Source organism: Protopterus annectens, chromosome 1.part2, assembly GCF_019279795.1.
Source record: "Protopterus annectens isolate FY-2018-M chromosome 1.part2, PAN1.0, whole genome shotgun sequence".
Classification (NCBI taxonomy): domain Eukaryota; kingdom Metazoa; phylum Chordata; order Ceratodontiformes; family Protopteridae; genus Protopterus; species Protopterus annectens.
Window position 1 is genome coordinate 485,241,096 of NC_056727.1, and position 23,576 is coordinate 485,264,671.

At 42.7% G+C, this 23,576-nt stretch overlaps 1 protein-coding gene across 1 annotated transcript in view; it reads left to right on the forward strand.

Annotated features, from left to right (window-relative positions):
- ANAPC1 (anaphase promoting complex subunit 1) overlaps window positions 1-23,576 on the forward strand; it is a 3,613,296-nt gene that overhangs the window by 971,262 nt on the left and 2,618,458 nt on the right. Inside the window, exon 9 of the mRNA XM_044060160.1 lies at window positions 19,848-20,057. Within this exon, the coding sequence (XP_043916095.1) occupies window positions 19,848-20,057 (210 nt within the window). The remainder of the gene's footprint in view (window positions 1-19,847; window positions 20,058-23,576) is intronic.

Sequence of the window (23,576 nt, forward strand, 5' to 3'; positions counted from 1 at the left end):
GTGCACAGTCATCCCCTTTAGAAAAAACAAGGTGCCCATAAATTACCACATAGGTGGTAATCCATTAAGTACGGAAGAAGTAATTAGAGATTTGGGGAACGACGTAGATAGTAATCTCTCCTTTGATAATCACGTTGTCAAAGTGGTTAGAAAGACCTTCTATATAGCCCACCTTATCATGAAAGGGTTCGCATCTAGATCGAGAGGTCATTGTACCCCTCCATTTGTTACTCATCAGGCCCATAATTGAATACAATGCCCCTTTTGGGATGTACCTTACCCGACACCTGCAGCAACTGGAGAGACCCAAAAAGTACCTCACCAAGAGGATCATGGGCTGCAAACAGATGTCCTATGCAGCTCGACTAAAGAAACTCCAGCTCTACTCAATTGCTTACCGCCTACTCAGAGGCGATCTATGCCTGCCATACAAAGCCATGTCAAACCCAGAATTAATGGACATGCTCCACCTCAGAAAATCCAAGTCCCTTAGAGCTACACGCTCCAGGGACCTAAACCTCAGCACAAAAATAAATAGGACATGCTGGAGGGACAGATTCATTTCCCAGAGGCTCCCCTCACTCTGGAATAGAATCCCAGTTCATGTTAGACATAGCCCATCGCTGACCCTCTTCAAGCGAAAGTTGGACGCGTGAATGGGAAATCGCAAATTCACCCCTGGGATCTCTCCTGTGTCCCTGCTAGACAGAGGCACAGTAAACTAATCTTAAAAGGGTACCTTCTGTGACCTACTTTACAGAGGCACAGTAGGCTAATCTAATAGGGAAGCGGAAGCCAAATACATTCTGGCTAGGCTTATAAATGCCCTAGTGCAGATAGCCTAGTATCTACCTATGAACATTGTAGCTTCCTTTAGCAGCAATCCTCCTCTGAGGAGCACATCACATCCTGTTAGTTGATTACAGATGATGCAAGTGTCTACAGGTCTTTTTCCTTCTCTGGGTATATACTCGCATATCCACCAGGACCATGAACTCTGTTGGGCACAGACACCAACTCTCCAAACAGAGTCATGTATCAATAGACTCTGATGCCACTATTAACATGATCAGGATATAATCAGATAGTGTAAGCCATCACCTATGAAACGGCTATTACACATGGGCAACAGTCTCCTACATCTTACACTCCTACTGCAGATGTTACACTGGAGTTAAAGATGATATGCAACCTGTTTCATTACCAGTACTGTGCACTACCTTACATACAGTATGTGCAAGCAGCTGTTAGGTTGGCAATGAGAGGTTAGGCTACACAAACCTGGTAGTTCAACCAGTGTGTCTCTACTCTCAATATCCACTTTATGTAGGTGTGCACATAGACATTTGGCCCAGCCCTGTAACAAGGGTCACTACACATTTGCATAACATGTACACATGCACAGCTGTTATTGCTTGCAAACGATACTAGAGAGGTGGATATTACATGTGTTATGTGCATGGATAGTTACCTAGCTCTTCCAGTTATCTTTGCTATCATGCTGCTAAACTGTCAGATGAATACAAGTGATATGTATCCTGTTATTGAGTATTGTAATTGCCAATAGACATAACTACTGTTTGCATAACATAACAGAAATGCTATGTAGAATGGAATACAGATCTGCCTAAAATACTGTACATTGCACAGTTATTGGCACAATATCCCACAGTACAAACCATATTTGCACAGTAAGCCCACCTTTGACATGTTCATCTTACTTATACACCCATACATATGTCGACTGTTACAATATATCGACATATACTATCCCCTGATATAGCACATACTTGTTGGACCAATCCTGACAGTGGCTGGAAGCGAATTGGTGAATTCCAAGCCCATATTATCCCTTGTGGTGTATGAGGAGTTTGCCTTGTGACCTGCAACAGTACACACATAGAATACCACAAGCATTACTACTGCTCCAACCATACATCGCTACAAGATAGCTATTTCCACTATGTGCATTGATTACACTGTAATTCTTACAGAACAGGTACTGCATGCACAGACATACTACATGTTATACATACCTTGTTAGTAATTGGAGGTGTTATTGACTAGTATAATACTCATTTTAGGTTTGTCTTTCAGTGTTTTGTACTGTCCTACAGGTAGATACAGATGGTTTGAATGTGTGACACGGCAAACTTTTATAGTTACATATTAGTAACGTGCTACCCCGATAACCAATTGGTGTTCCTAAGTAGCTAATTACATGCACATCAGCTGCGCTGCTACTGCCTTAGCCAATACCATGGCAACAGTGGAGTATAAATGAGTACTCCACTTAGGTGTTGTCCCTTTGCCTTACTTGTGAGGAATACAGCCTGGAAGTATTGTTTGGAATCTTTTGCAACAGCTGTATGGAACTGAACAGTAATATATTGTGTGTAATGCCTAGAGGATTTGGTCTAAATGTGAGTACTGCTGTTATATTTCTGAACATTGCTACTTGTGCATGGTTTGTCTGTATCTAATACTTCTGCATATGTTTCAGTCTGGCCAGGATGAAGGCTGCATAGCTATGCATATAATGTTAGGGGGTTTACAGTGTGCTTACCAGACATATTTAGTTTGGTGTTAATGTGTATCATACTGTGCTGATAATCAGTACTCGGTAACACTTCCTGGTGTACGAACCTTTCAACCCTCTGAAACGGGATTAGTTCATACAAACCCTGTAATATCAGCAGCTGTTCAATTGTATAACAGCAACTATTTCACATAGGGCCATGTTAATGTGTCTGTGTCCAGGTATGTTAAGGTTTCAGCAGATGTTATACAGTAGTTGAATAATTGGTTATGGTATGACAGTATGTATTGATGTAATTATTTTGGTTGTGGGGTAGATGTTGGTGGGTGTACATAGCACATGCAGGTGTGTAGGAACCCCTTTTATACAATTTCTATATGTGCGTGTGTGTGTTCTTTCCCTATGTGAACACCTATCCCTTAGTGGATTAATACTGTGGTAATTGCAGGCTGATTCATTAAGGCACTGTTAAATGCTTCCTGTATAGCATGCAGGTACTGTTAATCCTTGAATCCTTTTGGCAGTACAGCGGAATGTAATAAAGTTTTGCTAAATGAAAGCTGTCTGTGTATTTCTGTCATGGATATTTGCAGTCATTGCTATTGTGTTGGTGACGGTGTCCATAGAACATATTTGTAATAGTGTATTGGCATATACTCTTCGTATGTTATGTTCAGATTGTTCGGGGGGGGGGGGTGATTGCTATGGTCCATGTTATACTCAGATATGAACACTTCGGATGCCGTCTACACACGTGTGTGTGTGTGTGTGTGTGTGCGCGTATATATATATATATATATATATATATATATATATATATATATATATATATATATATATATATGTGTGTGTGTGTGTGTGTGTGTGTGTATATGTATATAGATATAATATATAATACATGTTATCGCATATGTTTATCTGTACCTCCATAGATGTGTAGATGTTTTTAACCTATCTATAGTAGATGTGTATATATCGACATGTCTCTATATATCTATATGAGCGTACACCTTTCATTGAGTACATGGCAGGTTGTCCTATTTCAACACACTCCTCCCTTTTGTGTTTTAACCTGTCTGCATACACAACTGGAATAGGTACATCTCAGGTAGCTTAGTGTTAGGTTACTCTGAGGATGGAGTACATGGATGTTCGTGTTTGACTTTTGCAGTCATTACACTTGGGTTATCCTGCTGGCAGGCTACCCGCAGTCGGCCTGAATTCCAAAGTCCTGGTCCGGCGTCGGTGCTGTCGCCTCTTCCCTGACGTCAGTGCGCCAGGGGTATATAAGATGCAGCCGACGCCATTTTCTTTAGTCTTTCTTGCTACGCGGTGCCCGAAGCAAAGCAGTTTGCAAGTGCCGGTCAGCCGACTCCTGAGATTTTCGAAATCGAATTTCAGATCCGAAGTCTTCAATAAAGCTAAGTACCCCATTGGGGAAACTTTTTTCCTTGCTCCAGACCAATGTCAGTAAAAGTTAACAATTGTATTTCTTGTGGGAAGCAAATACCTCATAAGGATTTTCATTCTTACTGTATTCCTTGCCTAGGCCCTGACCACGACGTTGCTAGTTGTCGGTTTTGTGCTAGATTCAACCAATGCACTATTAAGCGTCGGTTTGATTTTGCTTTACATTACTTTGGCCGAAGGTTTAACTATATAATGTCGTCAGAACAAGCGACGACTGGAGTTCATAAAAAGCGTAAAGACAAAGAAAGGGACAGGCACCCGAGGTCCAAAACCGACGACGAAGGCTCTTCTAGGCCAGTCGCCTGTTCTCAGTGAGGCGATTTCGCAGCCCCTGACACCTGCTACCTCAGAGCCACAGGCCGCCTCCGACTCCCACGTGGAGACAACTAGGCCTCTGGAAACTCAAGGTATTGGGCCTACGGAAACTATTCCCTCAGATGGGTCTGGAGCCGCTGAGCAGGCATTGGCTTCTGAGGGTGTTTTCAGACCTACACAGCTTACTAACAAGACCACTTCTGCAGCCAAAGCAAAGTCTGAAACACCTTTAAAGACAAAGAAACAGGTACAGCATTCTCCTGGACAGTCATCCATGACAAAGAAACAGATGCTTAAAATGGCCGAAGACCTAATTACTTTGATTAGGGGTTCCCATCCCCCTCCTGATAAAAGGCATAGGCAAGACACTGTGATAGGGATTCTAGAGCACTGGACAGATGGGGAAAAAAGTTTACACCTCTGCTACTTTAGCTGTAAGGGCTTTAAATTGCCAGTTTCACATGCTTAAATATCTGCAATACCTAATGTCTCTGCTAAAACAGAAAATGCTTACAAGCTCTGAATGTCCTGAAAACAAGGAAATGCAGAATTTATTGTATGCAGCTGAACAAGTGGGAAAGCATACTTTGCAATGTGGTTTTGATTCATTAGAGGCTTCTTGCAGAGCCGCAGTTACAGGTTCTGTAATTCGAAGGCATGCTTGGTTAAAAGAACAGTGTTTACCTGATCTTGTTTAAGCAAAAATATTGGATGCTCCATTACAGCATGATACTTTGTTTGGTGTTAAGGCAGAGGAGGTGTTAAAGAAAATGGAGGATAAAGCAAAATCAATGCAGACAGTAAAGGATTTCTTACAGGTTCAGCCACCCAGATTTAGCAGGAACTGGCCTTCTAAAAATTGGTCCTTTCCAGTGTCAGACAGACCACAAAGAGGCAGATACAGATGTCCAAGAGGCAGATCTCAGCCCCAAGGATCATACAGACCTAAGCAATGGGGTGCTTCGGCCCCCAAAGGCGGAGAAGATAAATCACAAAAATATAGGAAACCGTCTCAATGACTTCCCACTGCCAATGCCAAGCACTTACCTTTTGGCAACACCCTTAGGGGGAAAACTAGCGCTTTTCTCACAAAATTGGCACATGATCACCCAGGACAAATGGGTACTAAATATTATTTCTCAGGGCTTACATGTTCCACTTCCATACCTTCCCAAGGGCAAAAGGTATGCCAGACCTGCCACACAATCTATGGGCAGAGGCACAAAAGCAAATTTCTGCTGTCATGGACATGAGGGCAATTCAAAAAGTACCACAGCAAGAGCAGGGGCAAGGATTTTACTCAAGACTTTTCTTGGTACCCAGAAAGGACAAAGCCTGGAGACCAATACTGGAGCTGTCTACTCTAAATACTTTCCTGGACGTTCCAAAATTCAAAATGTTGACACTGCAGCAACTTCTACCCATGCTGAGCAAGAAGGCTTGGCTCATTACTTTGGACCTGAAAGAGGCATGCCTACATGTCCCAATCAGACAATCTTGCAGAAGATACCTCAGATTCATAGCTGGCTCAATGCATTACCAATTCTCTGCACTGCCCTTTGGCTTATCTACTGCGCCCCGGGTCTTCACAAAATGCCTGGCACCAGTAATTGCAGTTTGCAGACAAAAAGAAATTCAAATGTATTCCTACTTGGACGACTGCCTAATTTAAGCAGAGAGCAAAGACATTCTACTGCAGCACCTGGCATTTGTAAAAAGATTACTAGTTTGCCTAGGGTACACAGTAAACGAAAATAAATCAAAACTAGTGCCCGCTCAAGAGGTAATATTCCTGGGTGCAAACTTAAATACAACTGCCCAGATGGCTTATCTTACACCAGACAAACAAAGGCAACTGACTCATTACTTTCAAATGATGGCAACAAAGACCCAGTTACCTGCAAGAAAAATTCTGCAGGCTTTGGGCTTCATGGCATCCTGCATTCTGCTAATTCCATATGCAAGACTGCATATGAGGAAGCTACAATGGTATCTAAAAAGTGTTTGGACTCAACATTGCCACAGCCTGGAGACAATAATCTCTCTCATTCCTTGCCTGCAACAAGAGTTTTGATGGTGGGCACTGACCTGTCACCACAACAAGGGACAGCCTTTCACTTTACTCACAGCCAGGCAGACACTAACAACAGATGCATCGGATTATGCCTGGGGGGCACACATGGCAGAAAAATGTATTCAGGGCAAGTGGCCTGCAGATCAAATGCATCTTCATATCAATCAAAAAGAGATGCTAACTGTACAGAATGCCCTGACAGCCTTCAAGGACCTACTTCAGCCAGGAAAACTTTTACTAAAGACGAACAATACTACAGTCATGTGGTACATAAACAAGCAAGGGGGCACACATTCCTACCCCCTCTGCAGACAAGCCATGACCTTGTGGAACACAGCATTGGCCTACCAAGTACATCTACAGGCACAATTCCTGCCAGGAAGGAAAAATACTCTGGCAGACAAACTAAGCTGAAACCTCATGGACCCTCACGAGTGGAAACTAGATCCACAAATCTTCAGCATGATAACAAGGAAATGGGGATGCCCAGACATAGATCTATTTGCATCCCCTCACAACTGCCAACTGCAGAAATTCTGCACAAGGACTTATCGCACTCAAGCTTGGAAGGTGGATGCTCTATCATTCAGCTGGAAAGCCCGGACAGTTTATGCCTTCCCTCCAATGCCTCTCCTCCCCAAGGTACTCCTAAAGGTCAGACAAGAGAAACCAAAAATGATTCTGATTGCCCCAGACTGGCCATGTCAGCACTGGTACCCAGTCCTAAAGAACTTGTCTCAGGGTCCAGCCTGGACTTATTCCTCATCTTCTGACCCAACAAAACAATCAGATCCTGCACAGCCAACTCAGAACCTTAAACCTGGCTGCATGGCGAATAATATAACAACTCAGAATACACCTCACTCTAAAGCAGTTATGGATGTCATTTTGGAAGCCAGAAGGCCCAGCACAAGAAAATCTTATGCAGAAAAATGGAAGAGATTCTGTGCTTGGAACCAGGCACAAGGACTTGAACCGCTTGTTCCAAATATTCCTCAGATTTTACAATACCTAACTGAGATGTTGGACAAAGGCCTATCCTTCTCATCAATTAAGATCCATGCCTCTGCCATTTCAGCTCATTACAATACGGAACCTCCTATTTTTTCACTTCCACTGCTAAGACAGTACCTCCGAGGGGCCAAAAACATAAGACCCCCAAGGAGAACGTCACTACCTACATGGGACCTCAATTTTGTCTTGGAAAAGCTCACACTGCCTCCTTTTGAACCAGCCAATACAGCTGAGATAACATTTTTATAATGGAAAACTGCTCTGCTCCTAGCAATAACTTCAGCAAGAAGAGTCTCAGAGTTACAAGCATTGATGGCAGTGGAACCTTTTATCATTTTTCATCTGGGCAGGGTTTCTCTAAGGACAAACCCAACATTTATGTCAAAGGTGGTTTCTAGTGTGGCTCTTAACCAAACCATCCATTTGCCAACCTTTTATCCAAATCCCCAGAATAAAGGGGAGAGACTTCTGCACTCTTTGGACATTCACAGACAGCTACGCTTCTACCTGGATAAAACTAAAGCTTTCAGAAAGACTGAGCAACTTTTGGTGGCATATGCTGCAATATCACAAGGAAAGGCTATTTCAAAGCAGACTATTTCCAAATGGATAGGACACTGCATTCGCTTCTGCTATGCACAGCATGGCAAATCAGTACCTAAGAATGTTAGGCCACATTCTACCAGGGCAGCAGCCACATCAGCAGCCTTTCTCAGAGGAGTACCTGTACTTGGAGTTCAGTGCACACCTTTACCAAGCACTACCACTTACCTTTTTACTCTAAATCCAGAGCAGGCTTTGCCACTGCAGTTTTGCAGGGCCTCATAGACACTCCTAATCCTATTTAGATCCAGCCGCCCAACCTCTGGTTTGGGATTCAACCCAAGTGTAATTACTGCAACAGTGAAACACGATGAACATAGTACAATTGTGTACCTAACATAAATGTAGATGCTTGAGTGTATTCACTGTTGCAGTCCAGGTTACCCAACCACCATCCCCCTTTCTCTGCTGGGACTTATCTGTACTTCTCTATTCTATACAACCTATGTAGTGTATTTGCTTGTAGATGAAGGTAATGTTTATTTTGTGCATGCTTTTTGTAAGCAAAGTTTTTTGGGGGGCACCTGACATCTGGGGCAAGAAGAACTGAAGAAAATGACGTCAGCTGCATCTTGTATACCCCGGCGCACTGACGTCAGGGAAGAGGCGACGGCACCGATGCCGGACCAGGACTTTTGAATTCAGGCCGACTGCGGGTAGCCTGCCAGCAGGATAACCCAAGTGTAATTACTGCAACAGTGAATACACTTGAACACCTACATTTATGGTAGGTACACAACTGTACTTTGCGGGTTCTAATCCTGGAAGGTGTTATTATTTTACCTCTCAGAGTAGGCACTGGTAGGGAAAGTGTGAATAAGGCACATTTAAGCGGTTGTAAGCAGGTTTTCCCGTGGTCTGCGAGATGTTAAGCAAAGGTTAAACCTATGAAACACTTCTCTGTTTACCGTGTTTCAGTGCCACTTACCATCGCGGAAAGCCGCTTACAACTGCTTAAGGGTGTTTTAATCCACCTGCATCCAACAGCCCTTATTCTGGCCCTCAAAGTAACTTAACAGCCTTTGCAGGTCTTGAACCTGGGACCATGAACACCACAGTCACTGACTTTACCACTAAGGCATCTGAGATATGTACAAATGTTATGGTGTTTAGAATATACATTTTACTACAGGCATTCCTCACTACTGAAAAGAAATGTGACATTCAGTTGGTGCACATATGTCTGATACATGTTAATGTTCATATGTTTGTGAAATTAGGTGTTGCAGTGTGACATGACAGGGTGTATTATGAATGAGAAAGGTTCTTGTTTTGTGTCCTTTTTATATTGTCCCCATACTCCATGTATACTCCTCCAGTTCACTTATTGGACATCCGACCCAGGCCCTCCTTGATGCATGATTGCATTACCGATCATTCCTCCCCCACCCCAATCTTCACATACACAACAACCATCCCTTCTATGGTGAATTAGGTTAATATCAGTAGTTATAATAACCAGGGCTGCATGTGTTTTGTGTACACTTCAATTCCTTTGGAGTGCTTCTGTGTCACGAAGTGTGTTCATAGATGTTTATATATATATATATGGCTGTTGATGTAACTGTATAATATATATATATCTATGAGCAGACATCACTGACATATATATATATATATATATATATATATATATATATATATATATATATATATATATTTTTTTTTTTTCATATTAATTTGTAACAGTAATACATATGTAGACTTGAATGTGTTGGTTCACAAACTACAGTACATTACAATGTACTGTACATATGTACACAAAGTGACTGTCCCATTTGCGATCATTACAGTGGAATGCATATGGTATAAGGTGTAGTCTAAAGACCTTGAAACATGCAATCACCTGAGATGACTTAGTGGTAAGTCCCATGACTATAGTGTGCATGGTCCAGGGTTCAACACCTGCGATACTTTAAACATGTTTTTTACTCCAGAATAAGGCTCATTTAAGCAGTTTTGAGCATGTTTAAAAGTGTTTGTGTGACATTATAGCAGGGGTCAAACACAGTTAAAAAAAACTTTGTAAAGTATAACCTGTGCGTGCAAACACAGCCACATCCGCTAACTACTCAGGATCGATAAATGTCAGTGAAGTAACATCTCACTATGTGCTTACATAACATTACATTCTTTGTTGACTTTACTCTCCAGCACACATGGGTTTATATGGGTGTTTCGAATGTTTATTATACAGATGATTACTACCTATATATGCAAACTGCGGTTAAGGTATACTTTTTAACATGATAAACATCCCTGACTTTATTAGGATTGGGACCTCGAATGCACAGATACTATGCGGATGCTGTAACCATGACACTATTGACATTAATGTTGGTTCTGCCTATTTCCTATTTAGATGATTTGTATGTGTAAGTTAGGCTAAGCAAAGGGCGGAGGCCCCCAAATTCACTGAGCTTCACTTACTCTTGAAATAACAACATATAACAAATGTAATGTGAGACAATACATTACGTTCCTAACTACATTAGGCATAGCCCCTCACTGACACACTTCAAGGGAAACCTTGTGTGAATGGGTAACAGAATATACACCTCTGGGATCATGTGTCCCAGAACCATACAGCCAGGGGGTGGGGGGAGCCTGTCCAGTTTGATAGCTGCGAGACCTGTTGGGGAAATTGAATGGTGTTGAATTGTCACATTAACATGCCCTGTTTAGATCACTAAGTGCCCCTATCACCCTCCACCACCCCAGTCTTCAACAACTTCCGGCAACTCTGCCTGGAATTGCTTCGTTGGCTATGCTTGACAGAGGCTCAGTTACTTCATCAGTGGAGAAAGCCAACACATTGTAGCTATGCTTCTAATTGCCTTTGGGCAGATAGGTAGTAGGCTGTCTGTGAACCTCTAAAGTGCAGGCCATCACAGCCATAATATGTGAATAAACAGACTTTCAGATCACAATATACAGTGAGAAATCACCATGTAGTCAGGAAACAGTTAAGTACAGCAAGAATATGCAGAACACTGATACTTCGTCACTCCAAAAGCCTATCTTGGAAGCTAGAAGACTTGTAAAAGTTGAAGGCTTTCTATTGCTTACCAGTAGGTCACCTACAGGAGAGATGAGAAACAAGCACAGATGGGAAAAATGCATGCAGCATTACCATACCAGCTTATGTTTCAGCCTTATGCTTTGGAATACTGGCCAAGGCTATTGGTGCCCCCATGGTGCCTTTTTTAGGAGAGTCTCAAAGGTGAATACCAGCTCCATAAACAGCACAGTAGCAGAATCAATGAGGGTTATGCTACTCAACACCAGGGGTTGTGATCACAACATGCATGCACTTACAGCACTCCTCAGGATGGACAAGGTCAACATCTGTGCAGTAACTGAGAACTGTCTTAAGGCTCCCGAGAGCACACTAGCACTACCAGACTACAACCCATACCATGCATTTCAGCCACAGAACATGGACTGACACAGACATGGAGGGGGTGTATCCACATTCATCAGAGATACCTACACCTCCAGGTTTGTGGGGCATCATGATACCTCTGAGATCTTCCATGTGCAGCTAACATCAGCCACAACTGCAATGTAAACTGTGGCCTACTACGGATCACCCTCCATGACCCAAGACCACCACTCCACCTACTTGGAGACAGTGGAGAATATGACAGTCCTAACGCATACCCTGGCATTGGTCGATGTCAGCTACCCTACCATTAACTGTGAAACTTACTCAAGTACTCACTTCCAGGCCCAGCGCTTCCTGGAATTTGTCACCTCATATGCCCTGTATCAGGTGGTAACCTCCCAAACAAGGTGTGAAAACATACCAGAAGTTGTCATCACCAACATGGGCAACATGCACCACAGCAGAGTTTAACCTGTCACTGGTTAGATCTGACCATGAACTATTCTCTGTTTACACACCCAAACATCTTCCCTCACCCACGGAAACCACAGTGTATACCTTTCCTACAGCTAAATTTACACTATTAGTGACAGGCGTGGGGGGTTTCGCAGCCCCCATGCTAAGGGGAAACACTGCTCAAGATACAGACAGATTTACAAATGCAGTCTTTAAGCACCTACATGGATGTATGGATCATGCCATCACTGGTAAACCAAGACTCACTCCTCCTAGACAAAGACACCATTCTGGTGGACCTCTGCAATAAACAGGCTATACAACAGAAGTAGGACAGTGTTCCAGACAAACAGCAAATCCCACGAAGGGAAGACATCCGTAACCACTATTAGTATGATACGTAGGTCCCTCGTGAATCATCTAAGGCTAACAGCAGGAAAATATGCAAGGATTCAAAAGATAACCACAAAGCCTTCTTTGGCTATGTCAAGGATCTACGTGGTGAGACACAGATTTGCACTGTGCCGGTGAAATATAGCACAAAATATGCTGACCCTACTGATATCGCCAACATCCTTGCAGATACATTCAGTGCATACTTCACCCCCTAAGGGCACACAACACTACCCGAAAAGTACAGTATCCCACACATCAAAGAGAGACACAAGTGGAAATCGCCCACTCTAACAGCAGAACGCAGCGTCAATGGAGGCAGATGTGTATCCCACACATCAGAGAGACACACAGATGGAAATGGCCCTCTCTAACAGCAGAACACAGCGTCAATGGAGGCAGATGTTGTCCCAGACTGCATCTTGCAAACTGTACAAGACAACCTGACCCCCCCCCCCTTCCCATCTAATTAAGCTTTCCAACCTCAGCCTCTCCACAGGCTACATGCCCATACAATGGCGAGTGGCAATGGTTATTCCACTCCATCAAGGTGGAATCACAACTGACCATGGTAACTACTACCCCATAAGCCTGACCAGCCTGGTCTGCAATGGTATGGATCGCATCCTCATGGCACTCATTAACAAAGACATTGGTAACCTCCGAACACATGACCCAACCCAGGTCAGCTTGGTTGAGTGCAATTCATGCCTACTGAACCTGTTTGACTTCTTATATACAGTCACCAAGAAGAAGTTAGATGACGGGGAGAGGTGGTTCACACTTACTACCTGGACCTCGCCAAGGCTTTTGACACCATGCCCCTCTCAGGTAGTATTGATAAACACACCAGCTTGTACATACACCCATACATCACATGTTGGGCTGCCAACGGGCTTACACACAGAACCCACATGGTACGACTAGTGGTCTCCAGGTCCAACTCTTGACCAGTCATGACTGGTATTCCACAGGACTCAGTCCTGGGAGCCCTACTGTTTGGCATATACTTCTCAGAGGTACAAGCAAACACAAGTGGACTACAGCAGACCATGTTTGGCAATGACTGTGAACTGGGAGCCATGATTGATAGTCCAGCTGACGCAGACATCCCTTAAGGGGCCTCACAGAGACGGACACAGGGTGTCAACATCATGACCTCCATCCAAGTGCCACTAACTACATGGTCATTCCATTGTGGAATATTAAACACCCACATGTTAACATATAAGTGGCAGCCACTTTAATACGGATGAGGTAATGGGGTATCTGGGGACTAAGGTAGATAGTGATCTCCCCTTTGACAATCATATCTCCAAAATAGTTAGGACATCCTTCTATGTAGGCCATCTGATTACTAAAGGGTTCCCATCTAGACATACTGGGGTTATAGTGCCCCTTTACTCATCAGTCCTATCACAGAGTATAATGACCCATTTGGGATGTACCTCAGAAGACACTTCCAACAGCTGGAAGGTCCACGAATGTGCCTCACCAAGGGGATTACTGGCCTCAAACATATGCCCTATGCAGCCAGACTGAATAAACTTCTACTTTACTCAGTGGCATCTCGTTTACCCAGAGATGATCTCTGCTGGCCAACACAGCCATGTTGAACTCAGGCTTAATGGATATGCTCCACCTATGGGAATCCATGTCACAGTGAGCCACACACTGTGGTGAGCTGAACCTTGCCACAACAATAACTGGAAGATGTTGGAGGGACGGATTCCTGTTGCAGACACTCCCCATACTTTGGAACAACATCCCTAACTACATTATACAGAGCCTCTCACTAACACTCTGCAAGAGAAACCTTGAAGAGTGGATGGGGAACAGTAGATGCACCCCAGGGATCCCACCATTTGCTCTGCTCCACAGAGGGACAGTTAATGCTGACACATTTTGACTAGGCTTATGAGTGGCCTCTGGCAGTTGGCCAAGTACCTACCTATGAACCTATATGTACAGTATCAGCACATGTTGATAGCTTAATTTACTGTTCAGGTGTTGACTTACCTTGTGGCAATGGCAGTTGTGTATGCAATAGTTGAGGGCTGCCTATGTTGGATGCACACAGTAGACTGCCTATACATGACAATTTACAGGTAGTCTTGTGTGTGTGCCATCCATTTTTACTGTGTGTGCAGGTGGAAAAAGGTGTCAGTCCCTAGGTGTCTACACTGTCAGTGTGTGTGCTATACGTTCTCTCCTTGCCAAGGCATGGGCATACTGGGCACGCCTCCATCTGCCTACTGGGGCTGGCTCAGGGTGTTTGTGGTCTGAGTACCTCTGTGCCTGTGGGGCCCTTGGCAATGGTGGTGGGCTGTGAGGGCTTCACCATTCTGTCCATGCTGCAGCTGTTTCTGCAGGATCATATTGTGTAGCATGGCACATACTATGAAGATGTGGGCACACGTGCCTGGGGAGTACTGCAAGACTCCACCAGATATGTCCAAGCAATGGAACCATGATTTCAGCATCCCAAACACATGCTCTATGATGATTCTGTTTTATGCGTGTGCCTCATCATAGCGTTCCTGCATGGGTGTGTGTGCATTTCTGATGGGAGTCATCATCCACAGTTCCAGTGCGTAGCCAGCATCCCCCACCAGGTGGCCATTTGGGATGTCCCCCCTGGCAAATAACTGATACAGCTGTGAGGCATGCCAGATGTGGGAGTCGTGATAGCTTCCAGGGCTACCAGCGCACCCATCCATGATAATGCCCTGGGCATTGCACATGACCTGGCAGTTGATGGAGGGGTATCCCTTGCGGTTTATGTAGCGCCTACCCTGCTCACCGGGTGGTGATTTGATGTGTATGTGCATACAGTCTATTGCACCCAGTACCTCCGGGTATTCTGCCACATGGTGGAAGAGATGCATATTGCTGGCCAACCTTTCCTGCATTCGGGGGAAGTATATGTGCTCATTGGCATGTGGTAACATGGCATTTAGGAACTGGTGTAGTACCCTGGATGCTGATGCCTGTGAGATCCCCATGATATCCTCAGTTGGTCTTTGAAAGGTACCTGTAGCTAGTATTCTCAGGCTTACACATACCTTCATATCTGCTGGGATGGGTTCCCCTCTGTTTGCTCTGGCTCTGAAACGTGTTCGGCACAGCTTCACAAGTTGCTGTAGGATGTCCCTGTCCACCCTGTAATGCTCTACTGTCTCCAGATCATGTAGCCCCTGGTAGGTTACCCTGGGTCTGAACACTCTCCTCCTCCCCTGGGGCCCGAGGTGGTCATGTGCACCATCCTCCATACCACCTTCAGTCTCCAACACATGCTGGTGGATCAAAGCTATGGCAGCCCCTAACATGTACATACTAAAAGTTCCCGTCTGTATACAACACTGGTGCAGAGTGTATGGGAATACACAAATGTGTGTGAGGTGCTTTCACACTTTATACTATTGTGCTATGGATGCTGCTGATGTCATTGGGTGTGTATGAGCTATTCCAGCTGAAGAGTGTCTTAATTATGGATTTTAAAATGAGTACTGCAAGTGTGGGACTTTTACTGTGGAGATATGCCTGCCTGCCTTGATTAATCTGTTGCCCTTTAATTCACTTTTAAACCTGGATCCCCTCCCATTATCAGGCATGCATCCACCTGCCGTCTTTCTTGTTTTGTACTTTCCCTACCCAGTCATGGCAAAATGTGTCTTGTAGCTGATATACTGCAAATCGGCTTTGTTCTGCTTTGATACTTTACTGTTTTCTTTGCAGTACAGCCCCTCCCCTTTCCTGTTCTGCAGGTAGCTGCTTGCAGCCTTGTTAGCTGTTAATGCCCCACTGTAGGCTCTTAGGTGTTAGTCAGTTGTACTCCAATTTCCCTGCTGCAGCATTTCCTTATTTCTTTCCTATATCCTTCCTGTTTCAGCTGCAGTGCGCGCAGCACAAACCCGTTTAACCGGGTTTACGCACATTTTCATCTCTGTTCACATGCATACTCTTTTACCATGTGTACTCTAAGCTAAACAAAGCTATGGCCAGTTCAACACACCCCTGTCCTGCAGCTTTACCTAGCTAGGGGCAAACCGGTTTAGCAGTGCTCCAATGTGCTTGCAGCAATGACGACACACCCCTCTCTTGATGTCATCTTTATCTCAGGGGCACACCTCGGTGTTATAACGCTACGCTGTGAGGTGCATCCTTACACCAGCGGGGAATCTGTGATTCACTATTACTCCTCTCATTTACATGGCATTGCCTACTAATTCCTAGTTACCGCACATAACACTGTCACAGCCCCTTAGCAACCCTTGCTCCATAGTATGGTGTAGCATGCCTGCCATTGATTATTATGGGGAAATCGTGATATGTGTTACATTGCAGTTTTATTCTGTATTTTTATTTTTTCCTTGCGATCCCCTTTGCGTGCCACTGCTCTGCACTTCAACGTCACGATAGTGCGACTATATATATATATATATATATATATATATATATATATATATATATTAAATGTTAATTTTATATTTTGTACATTTTTTTATGCCAGTGGCTATGTATTTAGCCATTGGCATATATTAACAATATAATACATGTTTGGTCGGCTGTCATGGCTGCGATATTATGTTTGCTAAAATGTAAACCATTTTCTACGGTTTACATTTCTGCATGCTTACACTATGCCTGCACCACTTCCTGGATCGCTACATACCTTCATTTGCATGCTACACTGCTGCACATGGGGTAATTAGCATACAGGGCCCCGGAGTTGTGCGGGTGTAGCCTACGCAGGTAATGCACATGTTACAGCTCGTACCTGGATCGCTCAGAGGCCATATTTGGTATTAGAATGCCAACGCTACGCCTGCACCTGGTGCAAGCTTTATAAATCCCGGGGATAGTGTTCAAGCATAAATTACATGGAAAGCCTGATAATAGGAAGATGCAGCATTATTTACATAATAGATGATTATCATAATTATTAATATTCTAGAGATCATGAAATATGATTATATTGGTGAAGGTGCAGGATAGTATGAGTAGAGAAGGGTAGGGTATGATAGAGGGGATAGTAGGAATAGATGTGGAAAAGGTAAGAGTGTGACCTCTGGGGAGTATGTGTAGAGGAAGGGAGGGTTAGGTAAGTTAGTAGTGGGGACAGAGAGATTAGAGGATGAAAAAGTCATATAAGAGTATTTCAACCTGGGCTCATGCAAGAGCAAATCCAATCTTTGTTGAAGTATTCTTTTGTAGAGTTTTTGACGGGTGCAGTTTAGTAGCAGTTTTGATAGTTAAAGGAAGGGAGTTCCATAGTTTTGCCACAGAACAGGAGTAAAGGCTTAGGCCTGGGGTTTTGAGAGGTTTGTAAGTTGTGAGGAGATGCTTGCCTTTAGATCTGAGATGTTTATTTGGGATATAAAAGTTGATTAATGGGCTAAGAGTAGGACAAGCTAGTGGGTTGTGGATGATTATGCATACCATAGTAAATTGTATGTATTGGAGGTGGAGGGGAGAGTTCAAGCCGTCTTAGGGAGTCTAGGGCTTTACAGATGAGTTAGAGGGGTTGTATTTGTGGCAAAGTTGGCAATTTTGTTATAGCAGCTTTCTAGTTTTTTTTCTTAGGGAGGTCTGTAAGTCAGTTAGAATTGGAGTCCCATATAACGGTGAGTGCAAGAGTTAGGTTTTGGCCAGGGTAATTTTGATAGCTGCTATGAGGAAGTTTTTATTCCTATATAACATGCCTAGTTTATGGTTGTTTTTTCTGATACTATTTTATATCTGTAGGTCAAATTTGAGATTGTCGTTAGTTGTGATATGTCCGTAGGAGTTCAGCATTGGAGAGTCATGTTTGTATGGAAGAGAAAGCTTGTGTTATGTGTTGTAGGCGAGTTAATCTGTCTGATACGCAGATGATAGCAGAGTCATCTGCATATTAGATTCCAGTGCCTTCACAGGAGGATGTATGTAAGTTATTGGTGGCGATGTGATCTGGGGACAGAGCCCTGCTTGTCAGCTAGTTAACTAGAAAACCACTGAAGTGAGGAGGAGGATATATGAGTGTTGGAAAGTTCTTTAAGGAGTTTGGGGTTGAGATACCATGTCAAATGCTTTTGACAAATCTAGAAATACTGCAGATACTAGTTTGCCAGTGTCACAGGCTTTGTTGCCAGAGTCCATGACAGATAATAATGCTGTTGAGGTACTGTGTGCAGGTCTAAAGCCATGTTGAGTGTGGGGAAAGTAGGTTGTTGTATATAAGATGGTGAAGAAGTTGTAAGTGCAGACATTTTTCCAGAATCTTAGAGAGGGGAGACAGGATTGCAGTAGGACTAATGATGTCAGTGGAGTTGCCTCCCTCATGTAAAGGGATAATGTGTGATCTTTTCCATATTTTAGGGACATGTGGTTCAGCTGTGGATCTATTAATTAAGATGCTAACAAGGAATGTTATTGCCTCTGCAGCAAGCTTTAGGTATTCTGGTTGGAGGTTGTCTGCCAAGGTTGAACAAGGTTTCAGTTTTTGTACTAGTTTATTTGATATAAAGGAATGGGCTGAAAAGCAAGCTAGGAATGGTTTGATTTTTGTTTGAGTGAGGGGGTTAGTTGTGTGTGTGTAATGTGTGGGGTGTGTAGAAATTAATATTGGGGGTATTAGTAGAAGTAATGATTTGGAGTGGATTAGTTGGGTTTACTTTTAGGTTGGATATATAATATGTATACTTTGACATTCACCCTGTAGACTACTAGGAAGCTTTTATGAGAATCCTCTTGCCAAGAAAAGTAGCTTGAATAGAAAGTATATTTTAACAGTTACATTGTGTGATTCCCAGCCTCAGAAGAGACCTTGAACATTTTAGTAGCAGATTTTATCCGTGTCCAGCTTGCATTTTTTAACTTTAATGTTAACTATGTCCTTTTCCTTGTCCATCCGATCCCTATATCTACATGATGGTTCACCAGTTGATTATATCCTTGCTTAATACGAATGGGTCTTGAAACTCTAGTAATACTGCTTGGATCCCCTGAACGTGGGTAAAGGGATACATAATGTCAGACCAAGCTTTACAGGGAAGTCCTACATACGATTCTCTCTACTTCCTCTTTAATTCACTGCAGATACTGTGTATGCAACTATCTGTCATAGTACAAATTCATCTTGTGCTTCTGCCTTGTATCTCCACCTACATAATATCTCCTACCTTTGTCTGATAGCACATGGGATTGAGGCTTTGAACTGTTAATGAGCTGCTTCCTTTAATCCATGGTTTGAGTCTCTCAACCTTCATTTTTCTGCTGCGTGACTCTGAGCAAGTCACTAAATCAGGCAGTATTTCTAGGCTGAATGTCTAAGATATCCATGTGAATTTAGTCCTCTGTTGCTAGAATGATGGCTAGACTAAGTAGATCAGTCATGCCTTTATATTCAGTAACTGTTGAATTTGTTAAACATAATCAAAAGTAAAAGATTAGAAGCATTTCAAAACACTGCTTGTGAATATTGAAACAAAGTTGGTGTATGAAAAGAAAGCCTTTGTTTTTAATATTTCTGAAAAGGATGTAAACCCAATGCCCAAAGTAAACTGTATCTAGGTTTCTAACATTTCCTTTCTTTTGATGTTTGTTTCTTGCAGTCGCTCACATTCTCCTGCCTTGGCAGTGAACTCATTCTCAGGAGTACAACGATTCAACTTCTCTACACATACACCATCTCCAAAGCGTGCCAGTGCCTCCCATTCTCCGAATAGCAGTCTGAGCGACTCCCTCTTGGCACCTGAGACAGAACCTATTGTTCCAGAACTTTGTATTGACCAACTTTGGACAGAACCTGTAGCCAGCATGAGGTTTGTATTGTATGGTTAACTAAGGTTAGAAGATGGTCAAAGACTAATTTCTTGGTAGTGGTATTTGTACTTTAATCACATTGTTTAATTCAGGCAATAGTATCTGTCAGTTGGCGTAATTGCTTCTAGGATTAAAAATGGAAAGAATATGTGTGTGTTTAAATATATGTTTAAAAAATGACTGATGTTCTTCTTGTTTCACTGTTGCAGTCATTACATTTGGGTTGTCTGCCTGCAGGTAGCCCTCAGCTGGCCTGAATGTGTCAGATGCTGGCTCTTCTTCCATGATGTCAGGTCATCAGGGGTATAAAACATGCAGCAGACACCATTACATCAGTCTTTCTTACCACACGGTGCCTGAAGCAGAAGCAGTTCGCAAGTGCCAGTCGGCCGACTCCTGAAATTTTCGTTTTTTGAGTTTCAGAACCGAAGTCTTCGAAAAAAGCTAAGTACCCCATTGGGAATCCTTTTTCTCGCTCTTAACCGATGTCAGTAACAGTTAATAATTGTCTTACCTGTGGAAAGCAAGTACCTCAAAGATTTTCAGTCGTACTGCATTCCTTGCTTAGGCCTAGACCATGACGTCCCTCGCTGTCGGTTTTGTGCCTTATTCAACCCTCAAAATATTTGTTGTCAGTCTATTTTCGCAGCAAATTATTTTGGTACTCTGTTTAACTATGCAGAAATGGCTTTGGTAAGCCGTCCGACTACCGATATTCCGAAAAACTTAAGGATAAAACAGAGACAGATCGCATAGGTCCAAAACTGCCGACGACGCTTCCGTTAATCTAGTCGCCAGTCCGCCGGTACTCAGTGAGGCACTTGCGCAGCCCCTGATACCCACTACTTCAGATTCGCAGGCCTCTACTGAGACCCATTCGGAGTCCGGTATGCCGCGAGATGCTTCTTCGACTATGGAACCTGCGGATGTCTCTACCTTGGATTGGTCCGGAGCCGCTGTGCAGGCACTGGCTTCTGAGGGTGTATAAAGGCCTACAGATTTGCATTTTAAACCGGTGCCATCTTCTTCATCCAGGCCTAAAACTTATCCCACGCCTAGAAATCCGACGTCCAAACCATATGGTCAGACCCATAAGCCTAAAAAACAAATGCTTACAGTGGCTGAAGACCTTATTACATTAATTAGGGGAAGCCCGCCTTCCCCCTCTAAGAGACCTAGAACTGATTTTCCTTCTGATTCTTCTAATCAGGATTCTGAAATCTCTGTTTCTCTTGATTGCCAGGATTTGCCCTTATCTATCTATGAGGATTCTGATGCAGAGGATTCCATTCCCTCTACTTCCCCTCCAAAAGATTTCTCTTTTGGTGAAACCTTGCATACTCTTACGGAGCATTTCCGCTGGGATTACTCTGACTCCAAAAAGAGGCTTAGGGAATTCTTACTCCTCCCTCAACACAGGCCTTTAGCTATCCCTCCTGTTCTGGACATTGTAGATGATGCCTTCTTGGAATCTAGCCTGTCCCCAGACACTTCACCTCCAGCTCCCAGAAAACCTGACCGGTATTACAGAGTACCTGACTCTCACAAGTTCCTCTTCAAGAATCCTATTGCAGATCCAGAGACCATTTCCCAAGGACCAAAGGGCATTAAGGCTACTACTGCCAAAAATCCTTCCCCCACTGATAGTTTCTGGGGCCTTGGACAGATGGGGTAAGAAAGTATACGCTTCTGCTACTTTGGCCATTAGGGCCTTAAATTGCCAGTTTCATATGTTAAAGTATCACCAGCACATTATGGGACTACTTAAACAGAAAATGATGTTGATTCCTGACTGTGCTGAACATAAAACTACAAGATTTAATGCATTCTGCTGAACAAGTTGGTAAACATACTTTGCAGTGTGGTTTTGACTCTTTAGAAGCATCTTGCAGGGCTGCTGTCACTGGGTCTGTGCTTAGAAGGCATGCTTGGCTTAAGGAGCAAAACTTGCCAGATCATGTTAAAGCTAAATTACTGGATGCTCCCTTAAACCAAGTCCGCCTTTTTGGCAACAAAGCTGAAGAAGTCCTCTGAAAGATGGAGGAAAAAGCTAAATCTATGCAAACTGTTAAAGATTTCCTGCAAGTACAGCCTCCCAGATTTAGTAGGCATTGGCCTTCAAAGACTTGGTCCTTTCCAGTCTCTTCTAGGCCTTCTCAGTCCAAACCCAGGAACAGCAGACCACCTTGGTTACAGTCTCAGGTTGCACACAGGCCTAAGCAGTGGGGGCTCCCACTTCCAAAGCAGGAAATAGTAAGACACCCCCCTACGGAAAAATGTCACAATGACTTGACCTTAACCCTTCCACTGATTGCTCCCTTAGGAGGAAAGCTCGCCCTGCATGCAAAAAATTAGGAACTCATTACCCAGGACAAATGAGTTTTAAATATAACAAACAACAATTGCGACCAGGAAACGAATGCTCCTATAGCAAATACTGAAGAATAAAACTGAAACAAAAATGCAAAGGAGCAGACCAGGACTGTGCTGCAATACTCACATAGACTAAATGTTCAAAAAGAACAATATCAGTTCTGAGCTGAGCTTGTAGAATCCAAAAATCAGGAACTCCACTCACGAAATTCTAGTAAATCCAAGTAGTTTATTTCACAATAAAAAGATGAGGTAAGCACTTTCACCTGTTAGGGCTTCTTCACACCAAAAAGTACTTAATTGGTAAAAATCAATTTATTTACAAATTAGCAGTACTAATTATGACATCATATCCTGAGGAAGCAGAAGGATTCAAATGCCCATTGTTAACACTGTATATATATATATATATATATATATATATATATATATATATATATATATATATATATATTCTATCATAAAAAGAGGAGCGTATATTGTAGAATATAGCAAGTTAAAAATATTTAAAAAGTAAACAAAATATATATATTAAAAATATATAAATATATGCAAGAAACAGTTAATATATATATATATATATATATATATATATATATATATATATATATACAAGATATCAGAATAAACCTTGTAAAAATGTATAACAAGTCAAAAAGCAGCTTTGTCAGAAATAAAAAAAATATATATCAAGAGCATAAACTGTATGTGCAAGGAAACAATATGTGCAAATAGCCAATAAATACAATTATCCGGCATGTAACCCCATATAACATTAAGGCTGAATCTTTTCAAGATACTGTTATGAAACATATTCATTTATTATGTGCTCAGTTACTGAAAAAGAGCGTATAACTAAAACCCTAAGCTTTAACTAACAATTTCCTTTTTTTTTAAACTGGTTTAATAGAAATGTTATCATTTAAACCTGGTTTCTGATCAGCCCTCAGTCTAATAATCCATTTGATTTTTGCTCTCTCTGTATAGTTCATTGTGTCCCCTCCTCTAATACTGGGTATATTAATTTGAATCACTTGAAATCTAAACTTATGCTGATCGCTATTATCTTAAGACATGTTTGGATAGGGCATTCTTGGTGGATTTAATTCTTATTTTATAAAGGTGTTCTCTAATCCTCTCCCGTA